We start from the raw sequence: 26,251 nt of genomic DNA, 5'->3' as shown, positions 1-26,251 counted from the left end.
AAATCATCACTCACCTAAGTCAGAGCTCAACCTCACTAACATCACTGCAATCTCTTCTTGTTCCCTCCAGCCCACCATTGCCCTGTGCTATGACCTCTGCCAGACCAAGCCCCCGTAGCCAGCTGGTTTGTTGGGCATCAGGTCTACATGTGGTCCTCTGTCAACCACGTAACTCTTGCCAAATACACTAACACAGCACAAGGGAAGATGCTTGTTTTTTACCTCGGCACTAGCTAAATAGAAACTTCTGTAGCGCATCATTTAATAACTCTTCTGTACAAAGTGCTCTTGTCAGCAGAACATTATCTGCAGTCTCCTGGCTCAGGCAAGCCCAGCCACCTTGCAGATGCCAGCTGCTTAAACACCCAATCTAATGTTGACCCAAATCAGTTTCTTAAAAACCAAAATCAATAAAAAGGCCCTCCAGCAAACAACTATCTTTGCCCACTGGCAGAGCTGTTTTAGGTCACACGCTGTTTTATACCACAACTCCAGACTACACTCAGGAGTTAATCAAGTTTTTATATTCAAAATGTGATAAGAGCAGCAATGTTCAATTTTAGTGATATTAAAACCAAAACTATTAACCAATGCATCATTCTCTAATATGCGTCCTCCAGACTTTTCACTAACTGGAAGTGATTACTCTAGGATTTCCAGTTCTAAGCAGGAAAGCAGTAATACCTCCAAATTAAAAACAAAACAAAAAAAACCCCAAAACCCAACAACAACCCCAAACCAACAACAAAATAACAATGGATATCTCTCAAGTGAGGTTTTAATAATATGCTTGATTAAGCCTCTTTTTTGTGCAAGGGAGACTCCTTTATCCCTAGAAATTTTTCTCTGTACCACTGATAAGCCCCAATGCAGATTTTTTTATGATACAGATAACTCGTTAAATATATGTGGCTGGGTTGCATATTTTAAGTTTATTAATTGGCTGACTAGTAGGCAGCTGGTTAGAGAAGGCCCAACACATCCAGTTTACCTAAGAGGTTACTTCTGTGAAGCAGCTTTCTACTACAAATGGCATCGCTAACTACAGACCTGGACACTTGCTTCACATGCATTGCTCAAACTGGGGAGAAAGACAGCCTCTGAGAATACAAGCATATTCTCGACAATAAAAGGGAAAAGAACTATGTGTTTAGTGTTGCTTGTTTTCTATACTTGGTAATAAAGTTTGTACAAGAAACCAAATTTTATACCAATGATCTAAAAATCCTGCACCACATCTCTGGAAGCTTTTGTGCTTCTCTTTGATTACATGTCTGTTTTAAAGTCCCACCTAGCATAAGACTATGCACTTAAATAAATATACTATCACACAAATCAGATCAGATCAAAATTATGTGGACCAATAGACTTGCTTCATACCTTAGTTTTGTGGAGAACTGCATTGGAAAGGGGAAGGTGTAGAAAATGGACAGTTCTCTATCCTCAGGTCTTGACATGCAAATAAAGACATCTGAGGAGCACACAGGTTGGAAGCTGCTGTAACATTCTATCATAATTAGAAACATTTCAAGAGCCCTGTAATTTCCAATCAAAATTACAGTAATTTCTGATATACAAGCCATGATTCATGACAGAATTTTTACATTCCATAGGAGATTATAGTGGCCTGATGTATGACACACTGAGTACAGCACTAACAAACAATTCAGTTTAATGTTTAAACAGCACTTGGTGTTTAGAATCCCACAATAAAAGAAACATATTATTGTAGAAATTATCACTTTGACAGTGATTGAAGGGTAGGCAGGCATGTGGCCTATAAAGCTATAATTTTTACAGTCCACAGCTTGAGTTTAATCATTTTGATATAACATTTCCGAAATACCCCTTTAAATGTTCCTTACAGCATATAACTTAGGAGACAACATCCTTTCTGTACGATGAAGTGAACTCCAAGATGTGAACAACACAGAAGTCAAAAGTTTAAAACTGTCGAAAAGAAAACCAGAACGAAAATGCTGATGGCCCAAGAAACATTAGTCAAACTTCATTAACAGCTTTCCCTGGAAGATGCTGTATTTTGCTATGAAACAATTTTAGCAAAGGAATAGTCTAACATGAAAAATGTACATTGCAAGCATTGGTACCTATACCATTTCTTTCAAATGTTGGTATGAACATGGTTCTAGTCTTTCTCATTTTTCTGTATGTTTTCACTTACTTCTTGAGCACATTCTCACTTAAATCAATGCTTTTGCCTACTCTGGTGCTCTATCTCAGAAGACATGTCATTTATGATAATTACACCCAACAAGTGCTTGCTGATTTCCCTCTCTTGCCACTAAATTTGACAGAAATTCTTCACCTGAAGAAAACAGAACATGAAACCAAACAACAAAGGCTTAAAACTGAATATGCAATATAGGCACACATGCAGGTAAACAAGCAGCCATCTTATTCCATACAGATCATTCATCTTTTCTCAGATGTAACACGTATAACTGTAATTTGTTGGGTTTTTTTGTTTGTTTTTTGACATGGACTCCGCTGCTCTACATCCCATGCATAGCCTCACCAGCCAGTCCAAGTATTTCCACAAAAAAAACAGAACCTCAGAGTTCAACAGCGCCATGTAACTGCAAAACACCAAAGCCTCAAGATGAATTTGGTAGCACTACACAAAACTTGCCCACAGCTTCTGCCATGTTCACGCTAGCTAAGAACTGATGAACCAGGTGCTTTCTGAGACATGCAAGACTTATGGGCATGCAGAGAAAGCATCTCGCAGGTGGGGAAGAGGTAGGGATGCATCTCAGAAAGACGCTTCTCAACCTGCCTGGCCAAGGGTAACCAGAGGTTACCTCTGGACTCACAAGGAGCTCCAAGTTGTGGTACCAGGCTGGTGTGCTAACCCAGCTATTTGTTATAACTCATACAGGAACAGAACAAAACCGGGATGAGGGAAATAATCACACAGACAGGGAGGCCATTGCACCCTGGGAGCAAACTTTACCTGGCTTTTGGTTGCCGCAACCTTTGCAAACAGTGCTTGAGATACCTTAGCTCTCTTCATTTCCTGCTGAATCTCATCATAAATGGAAGCATTAATGTTCATGGAATTATTTTCTGTCTTTCCATTCCTCTCTGTGGCAATAGTAGCAGTTTTGACCTAGAAAATAAATTTTATGAGATATTTTTCATTATGAAGAAGTTATTTTCCTCTCTTTCCTTCCCCAAGTAGCTCCCCTTTCCATTTTATTCCTTTTATTCAATCTTGCTCTGATGTTCTTTCAGCTTTTCAGAGATCTAACATTATAAGTTATTCATGGTTCAGGCAACTGGGAAACAAGAAAATCCAGCATATTGTTAACAGGTGAGTGCATCTGAAATATGAGTTATCATTAACTGACCACTTTGACTTTCAACAGCATAAAACAAATTAGATGCAAACCTGTCAAACAGTCTTGTAAGGACTGGTGAATCCTCACATGATTTCTTTACTCCATGCAAGTTAAGTGAAAATTGTAAGTGCAGCATAAAAGAACCTCTAATGAAATAAACCCCTGACAGATACGTCTTGATTCATGCCTTATGTCCAGTACACTCAAATGCATGATTATGCAGAAAAGTTGTGGCTTTAGATTTAACTTTAAAAAAATATTACCTTACCCGTTGAATTCCTAATGCTGTTTTTAAGAAAGCAGTAATTTAGAATAATGAATATTTTAGCCATTCATTCATGAAATTAAGGTAGGGCTTTTTTAAACCTTAATTGCAGTTGTATTTCACTTATATACATCAAATATTTATTCTTCTTGCAGTCCAGGTTAAAAAAAAAAGCAAGAAAACAAGACAGAATGATGACACTACCACATCTGTGCTGCATCTGCAGCATTAAGGAAAATAACAAAACATACATCAGTAGTGACATGATGTGCAGAAGAAAATCCTTTCCTTCAGCCTCTGGAAATGACTGAAGAGATGTTTTGACATCAAGAATCATCCCACCAGGGCTACAGAGCAGTTTCTGCAATATCAGTTGAGAGGTACAAAAAAAATCACCAGGTACTCAGATTACAATATTCTAAATAGTTAAGGATAACATCTTTCTTTTGCTACTCTTGCAATTCTTGCCCAAGATTCGTGGACCTAATGGACCACTAATCCTAAAGCAGACCAGAGAAAAGGAAAGACTGGATTTCTGCCAAGGACTTGATGCAAAATCAAACCTTTAGATTTCAATTCAAATCTACTGGTTCATACTGAAGCTCTTGAGAGCTGTATTAGTGTAACCATGCAGAAGTTATACGTCTAGCCTAAGTTAGTCATTCAGGCTACCTTGAAATCTAATGGACAGAGCTTGGCACTTCCAGAGGGTGATTCAGTCTACTCCTAAGTAGGTGTCTAAGTAGGTGTCTAAACCCACACTTTCACTATCAGTTTAATCCAGTGCAAGTCAGCATCTTCATGTGCTTTAAAGTCCCTTGAGGTTCAAAGGGAAATCATGACAACATGATAATTTATCTTCTAATCTAACTCTCTATGAGCTTTCGTATGTCACAGGTCTCACAATATGAGTGTCAAAGGTGAGAAACGTACTTAGGCAAATCATCAGCCCATTTTTTCCTAGAAATGTCGCACTCAATTTGTGTTAACTATCCTCCATAGTGCTTTCAAGATAAAATAAACTAGCCCAGGAACAGGGAGTGCACGCCACTTTTGTTGAGCCTGATTTGTCTATGAGGCTTTTCAAAAGGAGCTGTGCTAACACACTCCCATTAGCTGCAAGAGGCAGAACCCCAGCAAGAACAAGGCATCGACACACACCTCCACCTGCCGCCTTCTGGAAGGCATTAGCAACTTTCTGGTATCTGAAAACGTGAGTCCTAAATAAAAAGGAAAATGAAGAGAAATGCCAGAATGTGGCATAAAGTTTACGTCATGATTTGCTTTCACCTGAAAATAACTGGTACTTTGCAGACATGACCTGGAGAGAGAGGTGTTTCCTTTTCTGCAGTGTCGTATTTTCAGTTAATGCTACAGTAAAGGATGGCCAAGCCTGTTCCAACGTCTGCTCAGAAACATTCGAGGCACCTGGCAGTGGGCAGTGTGAGAAGCAGCAAATGAACCTCCTTTCTTCCTGCTGCTGAGCAGGAAAACACTTGCCTCACACTGGGCAAATCAGCATGTGGCCACAAGAGCAGGTGCAGCTCCTGAATTCCATGCAGTGAAATCATTTGGGAATTCCAAAATCAGTGGCAATTTTATAACCTTTAAAGGTAACTGACAAGTATTGGTGATGTTAAATATACAACTGGAGACAGCCTTCTCTGCTTGCTTGTAAAAATCAGGCTAAGATAAACTACAAAATGAAAATGAGATGGTTTTGTCAACACACCTTCTTCGACCTCAGGTTTAAATTTTGGCAAAGTTATTTCACTTATTCCCAAAGAAATATTTCTGACTTGTAACTAATCTTTCAGGGTCCTAAGGGAAAGATGAGAAGATGATGGTATTCAGGTAGCACACACAAGTCGATGGTATCTTTTGGGAAGGAAACACTTTGCTCTTGTGATCCTGATCAAAATGTCTCTTCTGTTAGCACATTGCCTTTTTGGTTGCTACTCAGCTTCAAAAGACAAGTTTCACGTTGTAGGAGTACTTCACAGACCACTTAACTGAGTTGCAAACACCCAGGTAATCAAAACCAAGACTTGCACACGACGTTGGAGACATAATTTAAACTGTGTATCTTGGTCTACACTTTTCAATACCCAATTTACTACATATATGCATTTAACCCAGGGGAATTAATAAAATCCTCATTCTGGTTGGTAAATCACATCTGTTTTTATACAGGTACAACAAACTCAACAGCATCTAATGTAGCTAGCACTGAAGTTAAACTGGTGCCTTTGACTGGCATTGCATTAGGAAGAGAACAGAAACCACTAATACAGAATCATAGAATGGTTTGGGCTGGAAGAGAGTTTTTAAAGATCATCTAGTTCCAACTCCCACCTGCCATGGGCAGGGACACCTTTCACTATACTGGGCTGCTCAAAGCTCCATTCAAGCTGGCCTTGAACACTTCCAGGGCTAGGGCACCTGCATCAAAAAGCCATATTAGACCCAGAAGCTTGAAGAGAATAGAAGTCTTAGAAGTTATAAGATGATCTGTTCGGGAATTATTAAGAGTTGTTGTTCACAGCCATCCGCTCACCCTCCCCAGTTTACATCATTGCCCAAGTATAAAAATTCTTCCCCTGCCTCTTAGTAATTTCTCTTCAAAGATCAGGTATAGACTCTGGCTGGACTAGATGGACCATTGGTTTGCTCTGGTCTGATGAATTCGATGCAATAATGCTAATTAACCTCTTGGAGAATATCCATACATAAAATTGTTTCATAATTTATACATAGCAAGCATCTAGGCTGTTGTGTTGAATTTAGAATTGAATTCAAGACAGAGGCCGTTTGAAGCTGGGTTGAAAAAACACCCTCCTCCTCAAAAAACCTGAACAGAAAACAAAAAAGTCCTCAATGATGCAACTTCAGGACTTGGGAGAGGAGGTGGAAAAAGTATTCATTTTGGAGAGAAAAACAAAACAAAACATAATCTCTCATCTTATCCACACTTAAGCATACCACCCACACTTATAGCCACATTTTCTGTTTAGGAAAGAAACCATAGATCAGCTAATTTTTTTTAACTAGAATTTGCAAACACTAACTGAACAAGGGAACTATATTTTACAAATGTAACACACCAAGATCAGAAAATTATTTGGCCATCTTCCTGTCACCAATTAATTTAGTCTTCTAAAAATACTTGGGAAAAAAACCCAACCCAAACACATCCATCCCCTCCTGGCCTGCCCAGATACGTCTACTCATCAAATAAGACTGATTACAGCAGCAAGAAGTTCTGGATTAATTAAATTTTCCTAAACAAAGGACAGTTTTTTATGGAAGGGATAACCAATCTGAAGAGTTTTTCACAAATACGGAAGCTCGCTTCTTCCCTATCGAAAGTGAAACAAAAAAATCTCTTATAACGCATTCTCATAAGTACTGTTTTAGCTTGGGAACAAAAATCTTCTTTAATCCTGGTTTAGCTTTTAATATTACATCCTACATTAAAATTCATAAAGTAGTTCATTCCAGGCAAAACAAACTACTTTTCAGTTCTGCTCTGCAAATAGCACAGGAGGTACAATAAATGCTATTGCTTTCAGAACAGCTTTCATCAGGACAAGGTTTACTACTCCATTATTACAGTGGCGCCTGGAAGTGCAGTTATAGTTAAGTGTCAGGGTTTCCATTAACTCTCCTCCATGGTGGTTTTCGAGGGGTGGTGGTGAGAGGGTTGCATTTATTATTTTGTGCATTTTTACTTCCATTAATATGCAACTTGGCACATAGATATCAACCAAATTCTCGAATAAAAATATTACTGGTGATGATGCATGGTGTGTGCATGTATCTGAACTCCAGGCTCTACCATTACGATTCACAGGAGCTTGTGTTTTACAGAGTTCCTTGCAGTGGAGGTTCACTGGTCCTCAAACACCAGAAAAGCAGGGTCCTCCTCTAGACCAGTCTTTCAAGAGTGACAACCTGTCTCTGGGACCCAAACATAAAATGCCTTAGCATGAAGGAACTGCAATTTATCTGTAGTCAGAGGAAGGCCAGAAATGAAATTTTTTGTTAATTGAGTAACCAGAAACATAACCCATGCAATATTTGTTGATACTTCTTAAAACATCACCTTGTTAAAATGATATTCTGCTCTTGACATTACATGAACTCTATTTACAGAGGGTGATAATGACCCCCAAAAGTCAGCATAAATTTCCTTTGGGGAATATTGGCTTTTTTAATTTCTTCTAGGTTGGAGACGTTAAAGTGTCTCAGTGACGCAGTACCTACCTGATAGAGGTGCTAATATTTATAAACTTCAGAGCCCAAGAGCCTGACAGACAGGCTTCTGCCCCAGGAGGTAGCAAGATGAACAATGTCCAAGGGAAAAAATCCTTGTGTATGCTGACTCCTTGCGCTCAGTCAACCAGCATGGAAGACAGTGGCAGACTTTACAACTTGTCCAGCTTAGGGAGCTACACACGTATCCCAAAAGCTCATGCATTAGAGGCTAATGATTTCAATTAAAAAAAAAAAAGTAAGAGTTTGGGTTTTTGCTTAAGTCAGAGAGAAAGCGAGAAGTGAGGGGGACAAAGAGCTTCTTAAAGGACTTCAAAAAAGAATTGGAAACAATCCAGATACATTAGCTCAAGCAGCAACTAGTAAGAATGCTGTAAAAATTAGATAAATTCAACACAGTTCCTTCTAACTCAGGCACCAGGGTTTATACTTGGTGAGTTCCTACTATCCTACCAGACCTCCAAGGTCACTTTCTGTTTCTGCATGCAACAGTATACAAAATTCACACAGAACAAGCCCAGCTGCTAAATGGTTAAGTCTGCTCTACTGTCTGGCCACCAGTTGGCAACACAAAAATGCAAAATAGATCCTTTTCAGGATGTTTATTTTCACATCCTTCCGAAACTGATAACTTGCAATTGCAAAATAAACCTTCATGTGTGGCATATTAGCTCCCATTTTTCATGGTTTCATAGTTTAATTGTCTCAAATGTTACACTGGTCTAAAGATTTAATATTAAATATGTTGGCTCTTGAGTAAATAGTGTTGTCAAGATAAACGGTCTATTTTGTCTTTCAATAGTCATCCAAGAAGCTGACAGCTAAGCTAGAAAAATTTTATACTGCATTCCTGTATAGTGAACTTTAAATAACTGCTTCTAATAAATTTAATAGTAAGGATGCTAGTAGTTTTATTTCCTTAGTATCAAATATTAAATAAACTGTGGACTTTGGGGGGGGGATATATTAGGGCAGTATTTTGCATTAATAATTTTGCAGTATCCTAACTATAATTTATTTCTGCTACGATCTGTAGTTATACTTGTCAGTGCAAAAACCTGAACAATTTAACTATTGTTTCTAGCATTAAGTGTACTTATATTACTGACAGATATTTCAATTTTCAAATTCGGAGCTCTAAACATTCAGTAGCAGGTGGCAAGCACTTCACATGTTTATAAGCGAATAATTCTGGCAACACGTAAAACAGTAGCACAAAATCGCAACTCAGAGTTTTTCTACATCCTCCATCCATCCACTAGGTAAGGTAAGCACATTTTGCTGAATGACTGAGAACAATATAACAACCAGAAAGATGACTGTTTTGTTCTGTAGACATCAAGTACTAGTCTATAAGGTTTCCCTGCTTTTCTTTTGAAAGGGATCAAAACTGTATGCTGTTTCCACTTTGAACTGTCACAATTAGGTTAACTATACTCCTGACTGCTACTAAAAAAGTGAAATGTAATTATGAACAAGAGCACAGCAGAGACAGACAGATCCCCCCCCTCCAACCTCTAAATTTGGGCTTACAGTATGTTTTGTCAGTTAAGAAAACCCCGAAGTCTCACTTTCTTTCTGACTGCCAGGGATTTATACAGTTTAAAGTGTGAATTAAAACCAATACAAGGACTACCTCTGACTTGACATCCTTCTGGAAGGTCCTGTAATTAACTCTGTTCTTTAGCTGTGAAATTGCCCAAGACCACTTGAGACAGAGTGAGACATTACCTTGGCAGAAAGAGATAAGTTAGGAAGGAGGGTTAGCCTTTGCTCTGAATTACCTGGGCTGGGGGAGCAGGTACAGATATTAAAACAAACTCCAATGTTATTTTAAACACAGTTATCTATATTTAACTATTTCCCACTAAAGCATTACTATGTAAATAGATTCTCATCCTTTATCTTGAAGACTATCTATAGTGTATTTCACAGACTAAACTTAGTTGATGATAACAAAACTGGACCATTAATTTTAGACAGTATGTTCTTTCTGCTAAGAATTTTTTCTCTTCTTGTGAAAAGCACTGCAGCAGGTCAAAGTGATCTGTCCTCATTTTCTTACTATTCTGTTACTCATTACTTTAGTATGGTCCTTAGTACCCATTAGCTGCAGGAAAATTAGAAAAATAATCTTGAGGAATTTATAGCATTGAGAACAAGTATTGCAGAGAGTCATAAGCACAAGCCTAAGCCTGGTTAGTAAAAAACTGCAGTGTTTATGTACTCAAACATCACAAAACTACAACCCCAAAGCCTTACTCTGTATAGCAAATCCAGACTGCATATACACCATAATTCCCAAACATATGCAGATCAGTCTGTTTTCTCCTTGCACAGGTACAATCTTGAGCCACATCAATGCAGAGTATTTCAGAAAAGACAGGTTTTTGGAGTGTTCACTCACAACCATGTTTTTTCTTTGTAGAAATCCTGTGCATTTCTACAGCTCACACCTGTTCATGTACCCTAAAATCACCATTAGAGTTTCCTTGATAGACACAAGGACTACACCACTGAATTTCTGGATACCACTAGGCCAAACTTTATCACTGTGAGAGAATTAAACCAATAGCCCCACTACATTTTACAGAAATCAATAGGAGTTTCATTTGAACAAGTACTAAATGAAGCTTTAAAAAACATATCCATATCTTTCAAGAGTGATGGATATAGCAAGTCTGTTATGTTACCCAGCTGTCAGTAGCTCAACCTGGTATAAGTGTGTCCAGCATTTTGGGATGGAGTCTTCTTTCTCCATCCCCTTAGTTTTACCTGTTCAGTTTCTGGAAGATAATTTTTAAGACAATATGATGTACTCATACTTCTGCTTTCATTCCCATTCAATTTAGTGGTCCAAATCCTTCAACATCGCTATTTGAACCTCTAACATTAAAAACAACACCTGAGAATTACAGATAAAAAAAAAAAGACAGCTAAAAGCCAGAATCTTAAATAATTAAATAAAATGAACAAAAACTCTGTAGGGGCTGTGATGGATAGAATTTATCTTAAAACTAGAAAACAGCTAGTAATAAACTGCTACTATCATCCATTATACATCTTAAATTTAATTTGTGATATGGACTGCAAATAATGATTCTATAAGCATTAAAAACATGCCAACAGGAAAGACTTTCTTTGTAAGGAAGGTATCACCCAGCAGGAGAGCAGAAAAACACAAAGAGCAAATCTCAGGGACAGAGAGAGTGGTTTACTTGTGGAGGCCGGCTAGGTGGTGTGCTTATGAGAGGCGCAGGGCCCATTGCGGAGGCTGCGTTCAAGCTCCTTTCCCTTTCGTCCTGGTAAATTCGATCTCGTTCAGCTTCTGGCAGCTGCAAGAAGTTCTGCATAGCCCGAAGGTTTACCAGCAAGGACTGCGAGGCAGTCTTGGGATCCTCTTCCTTTCGGAGGATTTCTGAGAGCAAGCCCTGCAGGAGGGAAGAAAAAAAACACTAGAGAGTTAGCCTAGGTGAGCTGTCCTCTCCAAAGCCACTGCTTATCCATCGTCTTTCTTCTTTCCACTGGGCTGAGAATGAGAGCAGCAAATACACTATTCACTCCACAGAGGAATACATTAATGGCATTTTAGGTAGCGAGAAGAGAGCCTCAATTGTACCCTTAATTTTATTAAGCATCTGTTTTACATACAACATAAATTGAATCTGCCTAATAGGTCTCCTTCTTTTTACTGGCTTAACTTGCCATGAAATCTTTCACAGTCGACAGACAATCACAAGACATTAAGAATAAGTGAAATATAGATAGTCCAGAGGCATGACACTGGGGTGTTCTCAGGCTTCCCAGACAAAATATATAGCCAACCTAAAAAAAGATGGCTTTTCACATTTCTAGGAACTTAAACAGCTCTTTGAAAGGAAGTGATATTTCACAACTAATCTGAGATGATAAACTTGCAGCATTTCTAAAGTACTGCTTAACTGACTCAGGTCCATGTGCTTTTACAAGTCAATATTTGTTCTGAGAGTTGTATACTGGAGTTTAACAAGTTAGGAAACTCGCTGTTGAATGCTCCCTCATCCTTCACCCTCCTCTTTCACTCTCCTCCTCCTCTCACCTCCTCTTTTCCCCAGAACAACCCTAATTCCTACCCACCCCATTGCCTGGGCTCTTTATCTGAACACCTGCCATGCAGGTCCCTTTTCCTAATTCTATTCCTAATTTCCTGAATCAACTTTTCTCCTTTGACCACTTTCAAAGTCCAGCAAGGACAGATAAAAGCAAGCACTGGGGAATGAGAACAAAAGCAGCATGCAAGGCATCTGTATAGCAATGTCAGTGATGGGCAGGCTGCAGGCAACAGCATGCCACCAGTGGCTTGTACAGACCACATCAGGTTTCCTACACAACCATTTTGTCTTGGGTCTCAGCAATGGAGCAGGCTTGGCCATCGGGGACTATTCTCCCTCCCTCTTCTTTTCTGGTGTCCAGAAAAAGACTTAGAAGGCAAATAAATGAATTACAGACAAAAGTGGCATTCGGGTGGAGGATAAGATCTAAAATTTTTATTAATAATTAGTCTAATAATGAACTTACTTACTAGCAAATATGGAAATTAAATTCTTGTCTGACATTTTTTTTTGCTACTTCTAAGTACTCAAATACACAGTTACTGCTGTTTGTCAGTCGTAGGGGTACATGACATACTCCAAGAGAGGCAAAGCTGGCTGTGGAGCATAGCATATACAGAATAGTTTAGATTGGAAAAGACCTTATCATAAAGATCTTATCATAAAGTCCAACCATTAACGAAGAACTGCTAAGTCTACCACTGAGAGACTGTGTGTCTCTCAGTGCCACATTTACACATCTTTTAAATACCTCAAGTTGATGGCGGCTCAACCACTTCCTGGGCAGAGAGTTCCAACGCTTGACAGCCCTTTCCAGGAAGAATTTTGTCCTAATAGCCAATCTAAACCTTCCCTGGTGCAACTTGAGGCCATTTCCTCTTCTATTGAAACAGTACCTTGGGAGGAGACTAGCACCCACCTTGCTACAACCTCCTTTCAGGTAGTTGTAAATACATGTGATTTCTGACTGCTACTGTGTTGAAAACAACCAGGACTAAAAAGAAGAAAGAGAAACTAAACTCAAGTGGACTAGCAGGAAAGGAGGCTCTTTACTAACAGCAGCCAGCCCAGTGGCAGCCACAGCAAACATCCTTGAAAATATTTCAGCCCATAATAGAAAATACTTGCTTGTGTAAGTCCTTCTCACATAGTGGGCAGCTAAAAAAAAAGAGTAGAAAAGGCTGTTTTTCTTGTATAACTTTTTCCCCCTCAGTGAAATAAGTAAACAAAGAAAAAAGGTTTTTGTATTTTTCCTGTATTTGTCAGTATAACTGTTGCTGCAGGACACCTCTTGGTGATTAGAAATGCCATTAAGCATTCATCCCCCTCTCCTTCCCCCATCACTACCATGAGCTGGGAGCAGAGAAAACAACACAGATGCAGAGAGAGGAGGGGAGATAAGAGAGCAGGGGGAAGACAAGGAGAAGGTGTTTGCTTCTAGGAGCTTTGAACCTAAAGGTCAGAATATGTGAGGAAATAATATGAAACATAAGGTGTAGTACCAGTCACAGGCAAAGACTTAAAATACAATTTGCCTGCTTCAAATATTGCTTCCTTGCTACTGCTTCAATTTTCTGAGAACAAAACTTCAGCTAAAGATTGTTGGACAAGATGTAAAATAGGAAAACCCTAGAGAGAAAACATCGTCTCTCACATCCTGTCCCATGTCGACATGCAGAGATTTACTGTTCATTTTACCAGGCTTGAACTGGTTTGCCAAACTACAACTCTTGGTGTGATCTCCTGATATTGCACCTCAGGTTGAATAAAAGCTAAATGCTGTTTTGCAGAGAGATTATCCACACTGCTAAGCTCAGGGTCCTCACTGTTCCTCCAATATATTATTTCCTCACTGGAAATTCATTTTCTTAAAAGATTATCAGATCCCATTGAAAAAAAAAAAAAAGAAAGTTTACGTGTCACCACAAGTACAATTCATAACTAATTGCACAAAAATGTTCAATAAAAATTATCAGGGCTTTCAAAAGCTAATTATGAATTCTTTAAAAATTGAGATAAATGAAAGTGTCTGCCAGTATGTACAAAAACACTGCCTGTCTGGCCCCTGTTTTCTCCCCTCTCTGAATGTAATCAGTGATTCAAATAGATTTTATCAGCCTGATAGAACTTCAAAGCTCCCAGAAGACATTTGCCCAAAACATGCAGAACATCCCTGAATGTTATTCCTCTCCTTTGCAGGGTGCTCCCATCCCATGTCCAGGTGGAAGATTATTCACAAGCTCCACCCACCAGCCTGGATCCCTGCCAAGTAAGTTATAAGCAGACACATTTATCTATGTTGCTTAGTAGCAAGAGGAGAGCTGTCATGATAGTGTAATAGCACCTTTTTACCTTTTATTCAATAGTGATATGGATAGTGTGCTTTTTCTTAAATTACACTACGAAGAATTATATGAATACAGTGGCAATTTCTGTTATACTTAAGCAGGCAAATTTCTCTCTACCACATAATTTACAGAACTCAAATTCAATAAAACATTACATGATGGTCCATTACTGTTATCAATTTTGAATAATCCATCTTCATTTTTCATTTTACTGGAAAATAAAGTGTGCCAAAGACAAAGTGGAAGGGAAAAAAAAAAGTGCCTGAGAAGGTGGTTTGGGTAAACTTGGATTTTGTTTTAAAATTACACGGAGCCATTTATTGCATCCAAGCGTTCTCCCTCGAAATAGCAATTGCCCAGAATTAGTATTAGCACAGTCCTAAATACACAGAAGTTTTCACATCCGAGAAAAGACATCATATCCCAGCAGCCAATATTTTAAACAAGCATGGGGGTGAAGCAGAAAAGAGGGTGAGAGAAAAGGTATATGGCAGAAAGAGAGAAGTACCCAAAACCCTTGAGATTAAAAACTGTCACTGGCCGGAAGAAGGAAATTTACAATAGTCAGGTGTGGCACAAGCAGCAAAAAGCACTCCCTCTCCTTTCGCAAACATGGAGCAGAGAGGTCACCTCTGTACAGCAGTGCCTGGGGTTCATGCAGCAAGTGTTATGGTTGAAAGTGTACACAGACATGGGCAGCCCCGAGTTACAGTTCCAACCACAACCATGACTAACACAATTCCTTGCTTGTACAGTACATACATGTCAGCCTGCCATGCACCAAGGATAAGCTACACCTCCAAGTCAAACATCAGCCTTGCTTGTGGGAGCCCAAGCTTTCAATTTCCTGACTCATGTTCACATTTACAAACACACAGCAGAATTGTAAAGAAGTTTGTTTATTTGTTTAGGGCTCCAAAGGTGGTTCAGCCTATTCTCCACTCCAGCTCTCACAAAAAGAACAGAGTAGAGAACCTTCCAGTTTGACTACAAATCTGCAGGGGCAGGCTGAGCCTCTCTGCTGATGGGAGGCTGTGGCAGAGGCTGGTGTGGGGCACCGTGTGTTGGGGGGCTGCCTTGATGTATCAGCACCATCACCCCTGTGGCTACTTGGTGCCACCTGACCCAGTGAGTGGATTACAAATGCCATTTTCTGGCCAGCAAAGTGCAGGAAAACACTCTTTCAAAAGAGCAGAGGTGTCTGCGCTGACATCAGCTGGAAAAAATATTGCATGTTTAGTCAAACAGCAACTGAAACACAATAGGATCAATTTACCAAAATTACCCTAGCTAACAGAGACCAATAAACATATTTGGTGAGCCACAACTGGTAGCCACACTTAAGATGAAACTCAGATCTGTCAGCACAAATCCTGACTCAACAAACTTTTCCATGGTGCACTACAAAGAGGGATAAGAGGATTCAATCAGTTTCTTTGAAGCCAGCAAGCTGGAATCATAACTGCTGAAGGACAAAACTTCAGACCTGTCTGCACTCTGAAGCCTTCTTAGGACCACTGTAAAATTTCTTATGGGGAGAGGTGCTCCATCATCCAAATCTGCTTCTGCTTCTACAACAGTTCTATTGTGCCTGTGTAGATGTTAGTTTTCATTCAAGTCATAGCTATCTGGACTTCTTTGATTACACTTTGTAAGGCACTCCCTGAGAACTACACAGTTTTGAAACTACAATTCTGAAATTAAGGGAAGGAAGGATGTTATCCAAGAAGATATTAAGGACACCCTTTCAATTTTACAAGGTGTGTTTGAGGGTTTTTACTGCCTTATAAGTAGATGATAATTAAAGAAAAAAAACAAGCCACAAAACAAAAAACAACCCCCCTGAAAAAATAAATCCCCAAAAAAGACATCCTATTTTTCAGAAGTAATTTTACCAAATTCTTTCATTTGAGCTGGAAAGAGGTACAAATATTTCTAGTCAATTTTTGCTCCCAAACCAAAAATTCTTGAAAATCACGGCCAAGTGTTGAACTTCCACACTAAACTTGTAGAACTCACCCTTCCCATCTAAAACCACCACCAAATTCTGTATTCATAGTGTAGAGCACAAGTCTTAAAACAAGAGGTGTCAACATGGTCAGTCGATTCCACCAAAGTCCATTTTTACGTTAAGCTAAACTACTCTATCACTCACTTCCTTCCTTAACTTTTACACTGAAAGCAGATCTCCCCCCTCGTCTGAGACCATATCTCAACATCCGGGGTTTTTTGTGCAGAACTCCTAACCAATTTCAGTGAGATCTTCTACCTTTAGAAACTGATGGCACAATATGGTCCCTGGATGCAGCTCAAATATGCTTATGATAGTTTCAAAAATGTCAGTGGTAAGCCTGAGTTAGCTTTTTATCTCAGAAAACAGTAGATGAACTTAAACAAGCACTTTCACCTGCTCTAGCCAAAAAGGAAAAAGAAAAAAGAAAAAAGACAAAGGATATTACATCAATATTAGAAAATAATGTCTAAATAGCATCAGTTATCAAAGTGCTTCCCTAATTTTAGTTAAATGTGATGTATCCTTGAATAAGCTCTAGTGAATTCATGAGTACAGCAAGCAGAACAAATGTACATATTTTCAGGTAAGAATCACAGGTATCTCTATTTGTTTTTATGCTTGGACATTAGCTGTTCCTGTTGGTAAAATGAACAATTTTCAGTTTTGCAAAGGTGAAGCGTGCCTGCAACAAACTACTCTGGATTTCAGTGGGGCTTTACTTCATATGAAAAGTATACTGAGATATTTCTTGGCAACAATGAGGCTAATATTTTTTAGGCTCTTAGTATTTTTCCTGTTCCCTACATTTGCCACAATACATAATATAAACTTACATAGCTATCTGCAAATATTAATTTGATTATTTAACACAATTTGTAGGACATAGAGATACTACTCTGTATTTTGTTGAGTAGATTTGATTGAAAATTGGCCAAATATGTTACATATCTATTCCATATCTCCTCACGGGCTTTGTCTTCAACACTCATTTTGGGACTTCCTCACAGTTTTGGGTCACTTTGAACACATTTTACCAAGCTGGCTAACCAGCCTGTTATTCTGTGAAAGGCTTCAACAATATTTAATAGTGAAAAGAAATAAAATAAATAAATTTTAAAAAGTAATCAGGAATCAGTATTTGCATTAGAAATCTGGTCCTACATTTGCATTCATCACAACTCAAGAGCATCTGCTCATACAGTGCCATATAAATTCAATGTCCAGTCAGAACCAATCACCCTTTTATTCAGGTAACAAATACTGCGCTCATGCACAAATGATAGATTAAAAGCTGTATGAAAAGCTAGCTGACAAAGAAAGAACAAATTGTACTTTGGAGGGGGAAGAAAGTTGAGGGAAAACAAGATGCTTTTAGGCAAGTCTGAGAAACAACTAAATATTTAATAAACTATTTATTTTCTGTATTATTTGCTTGACTTTTTGTCCAAGTAAGATGGCAGCTGCAAAACACTGTGACTTGAAGCTACTATTACTAATTCAATACTTTGTATTGTCAATAGCTAAAATATTAAACACTCTATTTAAACAAAATTCTATGTAATTTTATTTTTGTAAAAATAATAACTAAAATTGCCTGGACCTAACTTACACAAGTAATCTTTGCATGAGTTCATGTATCCCATGAAATTCTGTATAAGAGACACAGATCTTGAAAACCTCCTCTACTGCTAAAAGGAGAGGCATACACACACATAGCTCTACAGAGAATTCACACAATGACTCTACTTTCTCTTAGCTAAAGGAGGATGTAAAAATTTTTAAGGCAATAATAATTCAAAACACTTACAAACGACATACTGATTCAAACCTGGTACCAGTGCATTTGAAATGGAATTTTTATTATCTAAGCTATGCAGGAAGACACATCAACATTTCAAGAGAAGCCCAGATTATGATTTTTTTTTACTGTATTCTATAATGGACAAATACTTGTTCCTTAGGTTTAAAAATGTGGAATTCAAAGCAAATTTACCCACATCTTTTTTTAAAAATATTTTCTGTACAGAAAATATTGTATTTTATTTTCTGTTATAACAGACTTATAAATTTTGAGATCTTATTATTTGTATTGGATATACTGACATTTCTTCCATAATTTCCGCTTGATTAAATTCCATGCAACATGGCATTAAGTTAAATTCATAGAGCAGAATAAATTATAACAGGGTTAGCTTCTAAAACAGGTGTAAAAAATAACACATTTTAGTGTTACTTATCAGCTTTGCTAGGGCTAGCTAGCTTTTTCTGCATTGAAGAGCTGAAGTATATGTTCTGACGTGGACATCAGCAATCTCAGCAACTACTGTTTTTTGCAACAAACTACAAAAATACATGTAGAGTAGATGATCTAAAAATAAAGCTTTTAATTTTTAATCTTTTCAGAAGTCCAAAATGATGTTATTAGGACTTTCACTAAAATAAAAATAAATGAAAACAAGAATAAAAGACCACCTGCAGTATACCTGTAAAAGAAGACAGATTGTTCAGTGCATGAATGTGGTCAGTATACCTTTGCAACACAAAAGGCAACCTGTTGGGTGACTTTGTGAATGGCTCTAAATAGAGCTGTTCACTTCCTTTCCAGGGAAGATTCAGCTATTCATAAACCATCACAACTGGAGAGGAACCAAGGTGTCTATAATAACAGCACATATTTCCACAACTAGTCACTGAAGATTTCTGTACTGTACCAACATGGGCACTGGTCCTGCAAGGACCTTCACAGGAGCTAAGTGACAAAGCAGAAATGAGGAGACTTAAATGATGATAATTACTATACAAAGAGAGAAAGAAGGGACTCTCAGATTGAGGAAAAAAAAGAGAAAAAAGACAACTGACCTGAGTTCGGTTAAAAGCCACACGTGCAAATACTGCCTGTGAGATTCCTGCTCGTTTCAGTTCATCACGGACCCACTGGTAGATTTCGGAAGACACCTCTGTATTTGTTGAGACCTGCTGCTCCAACGGCTTGTTCATGGATCTACTGACAGGAGGAGGGTGGTTCAAGTACTGTTGGTTTAAGGACTGCTGGGCTAGAAGTCTGTTCACTGCATACTGCTGGTTCAGCAACTGGGCCATTACCAGCTGCTGATTTACTAGCTGAGGGCTAATGGGAGTAGATACAAGTCCAGGGTGCAGGTTTGGAAGCGGGGTCCGAACTGATGGTTGACTACCATGAGAAAGCTGAACAGGGGATGGAGGCTGTTCGGCTGTGTTCCCTGGGACCGGCTGCTGACCGAAGTTGACATGATTGGCACCTTGCTGGGATAGTTCAGAAAGGCTATCCATCTCAACTACGGTGGAAGAAAAACATTGAAAAAGCCAACATAAGACTGAAAATCACAAACTTCATGCTCTTCCTGCTAATAAAAATAAACAAATATAAAATGGCACACTCAGGTTCATGCTTCCCATACTCTCCAGCATAGATTAGCAGGCACGTAACATCACTGTTACAGCTATTTCCCTTCAAAATTCATCTACAAATAGTGGTATAGTGAATATTAAAAAAAAAAAAAAACCCAAACCAAAAAACAAAGCAACTAACCAAACAAAAAACACAACAAACTGGTCATCATCATCACTGAGACCTTGGAAGAACCATCAGAGGCAAAACCACTCCTTTGTTTTATGTGCTGGAAGCCACACAAGGCAAAGGAGTAACTTCCTGAGAGTTTTGCAAAGGCACAATGCAACTAAACCACAAGTGTGTGGCAGCAGAGCACATCCCCACAGTGACGGATGCAAGGGACTTTGGACATGGCAATAGGCAACTAAAGAGGGGCAAAGATCAGACATAGGAAACCACTCCGTGTGCTGCAGAAGATGCAGGTGAAATGGTCAGTGCATCTGCTCAAAGAGTAGGGGGACTGTTACAGGAAAGCACATCCAGACTAAAGAGGAAAAGAAGCCCTTGGTTGACTGGTTTTGTTCTTCCTGTGGTGTCCCCCACCACGACATCTGCAGTTCCCAGCCACTGGAAATCTGTAACAAGCAGGGTGGGGGTGTGGATCTCCCCATGCTCTGCTAATTTCTAGATGCTGCATCAATTGTATGGGACTGCTAGGAACTAGTATAATTTATGTAAATTACACAGATGGGCTGCTTTATCTTGCAACCATGTATGCATGGGTTTTTTCAGTGACTTGCAACATGGTTGAATTTTTTTCTTGTATTAACTCATCTGCCTTGACACACCCTCCTTTTTAATTAACAACACGGATTTTTAAACTACAAGAGTTCTTACAGAATCCCTCTTGTGCTTGATAAGACAATATAAATGAGTCCAGGCTGATGTAAAGGACTTGCCTTTTCATCAGTGTATGGCACTCTATAATTTTAAACAATCTCAGTTCTAGAGCCTTGGCAATGCTGGTCTGCAAATAGCCTTAAGAAAGCGTGCTGTATTTACAAACCAAAATGCCAGTATCTTCACAAAAGTGTTAGAGTGATCTTTTTCTTATAGTAAAACTTATTTTTTAAAAAATAAAGGCAATGTCTGAGCTTTTCAGCAGTAATTATGATCTTCACTAAAAGTCATTCAGTGCAAGACCACCCTTTCGTCCGCAGGGATGAGAGCCAGCAGAAGAAATCAGCACCTGGATTCCCACCCGCAGCCTTGGTTCCCCCTCTGGCCTATCATGGGTAGAAGTTAACAAATGAAAATCAAGCCAGTTGTTCTGCAGAGAGGTTTGGTGTCCATAGTGTGGATCAGTCCCTCAGTAGAGCATCAGCTGCTCCTCATCCATATGGCTTTGGGGGCACTGCTGCCTCTTGCCCCAGCATTAGGTTACGGAGGAAAACATATGTGTTTCCTATGCACTGACTTCACTGTCCCCCAAGGAATGGGTGATCAACCAGTCCTGGCAGGGCAGGTGAGGAAAACTTCAAAGAGTTGCGCAATGCAGGAGCATTGCCACCATGGAGGTGGGAGAGCCTGCTGTGGAAAGGTCATCCTCCCATGCAGGTGCTCAGCTGCTTCACACACAGACCACAGGAAACCAAATGAAATCTTACTACCGACTCTGGTGGTCTCGGAACAAGGGTTCGATGTTACACAGAGGGAACAAAGTAGATAACAGAAAGAAGCTGCCTTTTTTTCACTAGTGGAAAGTGGAGATCAACCCAAGTGGGCCATTCACTTGGAATAGTAATTCAAGAAATTATCACGGAAGTGATGCATTGTCTTCATTACAACCTTAAGCTATAAAAGACAAGGAACCCGTTTTGGTAGATGAATGATTTTGCTTCAAATACTGAAAGCCAAGTCAAGCTCAAAATTCAATCCAAATTGAGGTCCCAGTTCTTCATTTTGTTGAAAACTATGGAGAAATTTTCTGACACAAAGTGCTCAAAATCATGTTAACAGGTCTAAGAAATAGTTCTAAAAATGGGAAAATACAGAAAGATAAAAGGTATTACAGAATTAATATGTCCTACTGATGGATTTTTTCTCTCCAGTAATTTACCTGTGCTTACTACAAAAAGCAAACAATTGTCACAACTATTTGTTTAAAATGAACTGAAATCAGGGTCCCAAAGTGAGAGAAAGATGTGAATTTATAAAATTATAGCATTCTTGTTGGGAGGCAGTAATAGTTATAGAAGTCTGTATCCTTAAATATACATTAGCCGGAGCAAGAAAAAAAAAAACATATATTAAGAAAATCAGTCCGTCACAGTTCCAGGAACAGGTTTTTAAACTATTATTCTGGGTGGTAGAAGATGTCTAGATTTACAGAATGACAGCTTCACATCTCTGGCAACCCAAGTCAAGTTTGGCTGTTTCAATAGCAAATATTTACCTAAAAGAATTCTTTCACTATATATATACATTCTACACCTACTCATCAAAAGCATCCTAAATGTATCGTGAAGGGACCTGGATTCTTACATGACTGTGACGGACCTCGATGCGACACATAATGGTACATATCCACTATTGCGGCAAAAATGATTTTTTTTGCTTACCCATCATATCTTTTGCCTTCTTGAAATGTTTATACCACCTTCCAAATTCCTGACATTTTGCTGCTGAGACATTTGCATAGTAAGTGCTGTTCACAATGGAAGAAATCATACTCTGTGTGAAAAGGGGAGAAGCAAAAAAAAAAATATCTGTAATACAGAGCAGTACAAGTCAAAGCACAACTTATTTCAATTGTTGAAACCATTATATTTTTAGTTTGAGAACCATATTGCATTTTTAATCCTATCATCCAAAGGTTTTCAAAAAACTCATTAATTAAGCATAAAACCAAACCAAGGTACATAGTAAATGGGAGGTAAAAAACCCAAAACAGATGTACTAAGGGAAAAACAAAGTTATTGACCAAGAAACATCAAGCAATGGGATGGGCACTGGATGGAAGAGGCTAATCTTGAAAGTGCATTTTGTCTGTACTATTTCTGCTTTTAAGTTTGATTGACCCTTCATGTACCCACAGAAGTTTACAGGCATACAAATCCCACACTGACTCCAAAAATGCAAGCAATGCCTCAAGTAGCCCATACCTATTCCCTTTGTGATACTTATCACATGCCAGAGCCCAGAAAGCCATTGGATAAAAAGTTATCTGAATCACCTATTGGTGGGATAAAATATGGGGGGTCTGTAATAGACTAAAACATGTATGCAACAATTCATAATGAATCCAGACTTGTTTTTCTCAAACAGGGTATTTTAAGTGATTTGCAGAAACAGGCTTATGAAAAGCTCTTATTGTCATGTTGTCGTGGTTTAAGCTAATTCTGTAACTGAATATTAGCTGTAAAATATACCAAAGGATGATAGAAATGATTTTTTTCTCAAAGGTTCTCGAGATATCAGATAGCTACAGTGAGAAATTTACCTTCTGCTCAGTTTTGACCAATTTTAAAATAGTGGAATTTACAATGCATAAGACTTTCAGTTCCAGTACATTCTTGTACAAAAGCAAGTAAGACTAAGGCTTGCAAAATGATATAATGCTCCAACTTGAAAATTATATTCAGTATATCATGTATGAAAAACAAAATTAGCAAATGTATTTTCAATAGACTGAACTTGGCCACACTTTAGATTTCTATGTGGAAAGTAGTTACTTTTAGCTTAACTACAGGAATTGTCCAGCATGTTGAGGAAACAGTGAGAATCAAGAAGACAAAGCTCTGATTATTATGTTTCTTCACTACTCAGCATGTAACATTTAGCTATATTTGTGCTGTCATAAAATCAATGTATAGCATCAACCTTTTGTCACACAAACTGCATAACTCCTGGAAGAAAGAGTTTGGAGTAAAAATGCAATAAATATTACTGTAAGTCTTCTTTTATAAGGCTAGTTCTGCTTCTGAGTAAAAGTATCTTGATTATTGATCTTAGTAAAGTTCATTATAGCCATTTTCTAACGTATTACTCAGTAACAAGCTATTTGTGGAGGCTTAGAACTGCTAGAGTGAGGCAGTATTATTTATGCCAAATGTGGATACCGTCTACTCTCCAGGCAGCTATTTTAATGTTTCTCTGAATCACCAAAATTCTTACCATTCCTTGATATTAATCTGGCATTTCTGAAATTAGCTAGAAGCCTTTTGTCAGTGGTAGGAAAGGAGAATGAAATCTTAATAGACTACAGCAGCTCCAGCCTGAATGACCTGAACCAAGCTCAGCTGAACCCAATTTCAATTTCCAGTATAATAGCAGTATCATTAATGTCTAATACTTACAAAATTATTGTTTAAGCTCTTTTACAGATTAAACCATTTTAAACATGGGCACGTGATATATAAATCCTGTGGATCTGAACTGGTGAATTATATGAATGCACAGTTACTCTACATGCAAAACCTGCAGATCTGCATGTACAAAATGAGGAGCTGCACTTGTAATGGGCCACCATCCCATACTAGTCTGTGCATATTTTGAGGATGCCACTTAGGCTTCAAGGTGATTTTCTCTCATTTTACTTTACCCCTTTCAGATGTCTTCTCCTGCCCAAATAACTTCAGTGAGTATGAAAACACATATATCAATAATAATTTTAGTAAATTACCCATTATTGATGAAGATCTCTGTCTAGGATTTCCTACTCCTCCTTTCCATGTCATTTTACAAAGAACACATGGCAATGACATGGCAGTTTGTGACATCCTCTGCTTCTTCAGGAATAAAATTAATGCAGTTACTTTATTTTACAACCAAATTTAAGCTGGCCACCTTAAATAAGAGCACTAGGAATTTCCCCTTCTTTGACACAATGTGAATTTCAGACCCTGATGGCTAATACTGGCATTTTACTCCAGCTCTTCAAAGTAGATTTTAAAAAAAAAAAGAAAAAATCCCAGACATTCTCAACACATTTTAAAATGAAAATTATCCTGCATTTTCTTTGAGAACACTTCATGCAAACATTCAAGTGATATTACCTACGCTAAGAATCCTCATCAGGAGGAATCAATGATTTATTTACTAATTCAGTGAAGGAAAAATTTTACAAGCCAGATAAAATATTACTACCTTGTTAACTCAGAAAATAACTTGACAACATTGAATTTCATTGTTTCTATGCTTTATTTATTGTCATCAAGCTTGCAGTCACATCAGAGCAGAGAGACACACTTTGCTACAGAAATTCCTGTATAATTCCTATTGCTGTAGAATTCCTATCTGTTTTAATGGCAACCTACATATACGAATGCCCCTTATGGCTAGGGCCTAAACCTGAAGATTAACCATATAACTTAGGGGTCTTCAGAGATCCATGATCTAGACTGGAGAAATAGTGGAATTTTTCTTATTTCCTGGGTCATTACACAAGAGGAGCTCTTCATGTCTTGGCTTACACTTATCAATAATCAAAATTAAAATGGTATTTGAAGCACAACATTTTCAGGTACAACTGTACATAGGCATCCCTTATCTGTAAGGCACAGAGGAAGATGCTTTCCGTGTAGAGGGATGACAAATACAAACATATCATACAAATCTTCAAATGCATCACATTCATCATTCATAATCTGTTTTTTTTTTCACACGTCACAAAAAAAATTTGATAGAACACAAAACCTGGCCACAGGATTTGTACTCTTAATGTTATTTCCCAGAAGTTTATCCTTGAAAGTAAGTTGCGAGACTTCAAGATCCCAAACTTCTGTCTTTCTCTCTCTCCATCCCTCCCCCACCCCAACCATGTCACTAGCAGTCCTGTTCTGAGAATCAGGAGATTGCATCTGAAATGGTGCCACCTTCACAGAAATCCCACTATTCTGGAATTATACCATCTGCTGCAGCCCAAGTGCTCTTTTTTTAGCCAAATAAGTTAATTATAATTAGGCATCCAACAACTGTGTGGAGGTAGGGGTAGAATTCGTTCTGAAGTTCAGATGAGGTTCACCCAGCGCAGTTTGAACCAAATCCCATTCTCTCAGGAAGATTAAATACCGGAGATTTGAAAACCAGACACCATCATTTTTCAAAGAAGTTAGGGAACTCCCTGGGGAAATATCTTCAATCTCAACCAGAACTCTTTTCATACGCCCATCAAATAAAACCTGATAAAAAGGTAGAATCAGACACCTCTCGTATTGTGCCAGATTCTAATGCAAGGTGCATCCTGCAAGACACGGGAAGGACCCAAGCCTTTTGCACTGGCTGCTCGGTGCAGCCACCACTGCAGGTGCTACAGGGGAGGCATTTTTGAGTCATTGTCTCTAACACCACTCTCCAACCAGGTGAAGTATTGTCCGACCATCAATAAAAGTATACTGTTGTCCTTTTTGCAAAACAACAAAAACAATGTTAATCAGGTTAATTCAATCATCTAAACCAAAACTGTTCATGCTTTTCTGCCAAATCAACCAACCACAGCAAAATCTGTTATCAGTGATTGCTCAGC

The 26,251-nt window shown here is 38.5% G+C and overlaps 1 protein-coding gene across 4 annotated transcripts in view; it reads right to left on the bottom strand.

Moving 5' to 3' along the window:
• The window catches only part of SATB1 (SATB homeobox 1), a 92,344-nt gene that overhangs the window by 24,165 nt on the left and 41,928 nt on the right, over positions 1 to 26,251 (bottom strand). For all 4 annotated transcript variants that reach the window (XM_034064013.1, XM_034064118.1, XM_034064077.1 and 1 more), the window contains exons 6-9: positions 22,347 to 22,458; positions 19,215 to 19,669; positions 11,121 to 11,333; positions 2,975 to 3,130 (exon numbers count right to left, since the gene is read on the bottom strand). In XM_034064013.1, the coding sequence (XP_033919904.1) occupies positions 2,975 to 3,130; positions 11,121 to 11,333; positions 19,215 to 19,669; positions 22,347 to 22,458 (936 nt within the window). The remainder of the gene's footprint in view (positions 1 to 2,974; positions 3,131 to 11,120; positions 11,334 to 19,214; positions 19,670 to 22,346; positions 22,459 to 26,251) is intronic.

This window comes from Melopsittacus undulatus, chromosome 1 (assembly GCF_012275295.1).
Source record: "Melopsittacus undulatus isolate bMelUnd1 chromosome 1, bMelUnd1.mat.Z, whole genome shotgun sequence".
Taxonomy (NCBI): domain Eukaryota; kingdom Metazoa; phylum Chordata; class Aves; order Psittaciformes; family Psittaculidae; genus Melopsittacus; species Melopsittacus undulatus.
Note: the sequence above shows the minus strand (reverse complement) of the source record. Positions and strands in the feature narration are given on the sequence as shown.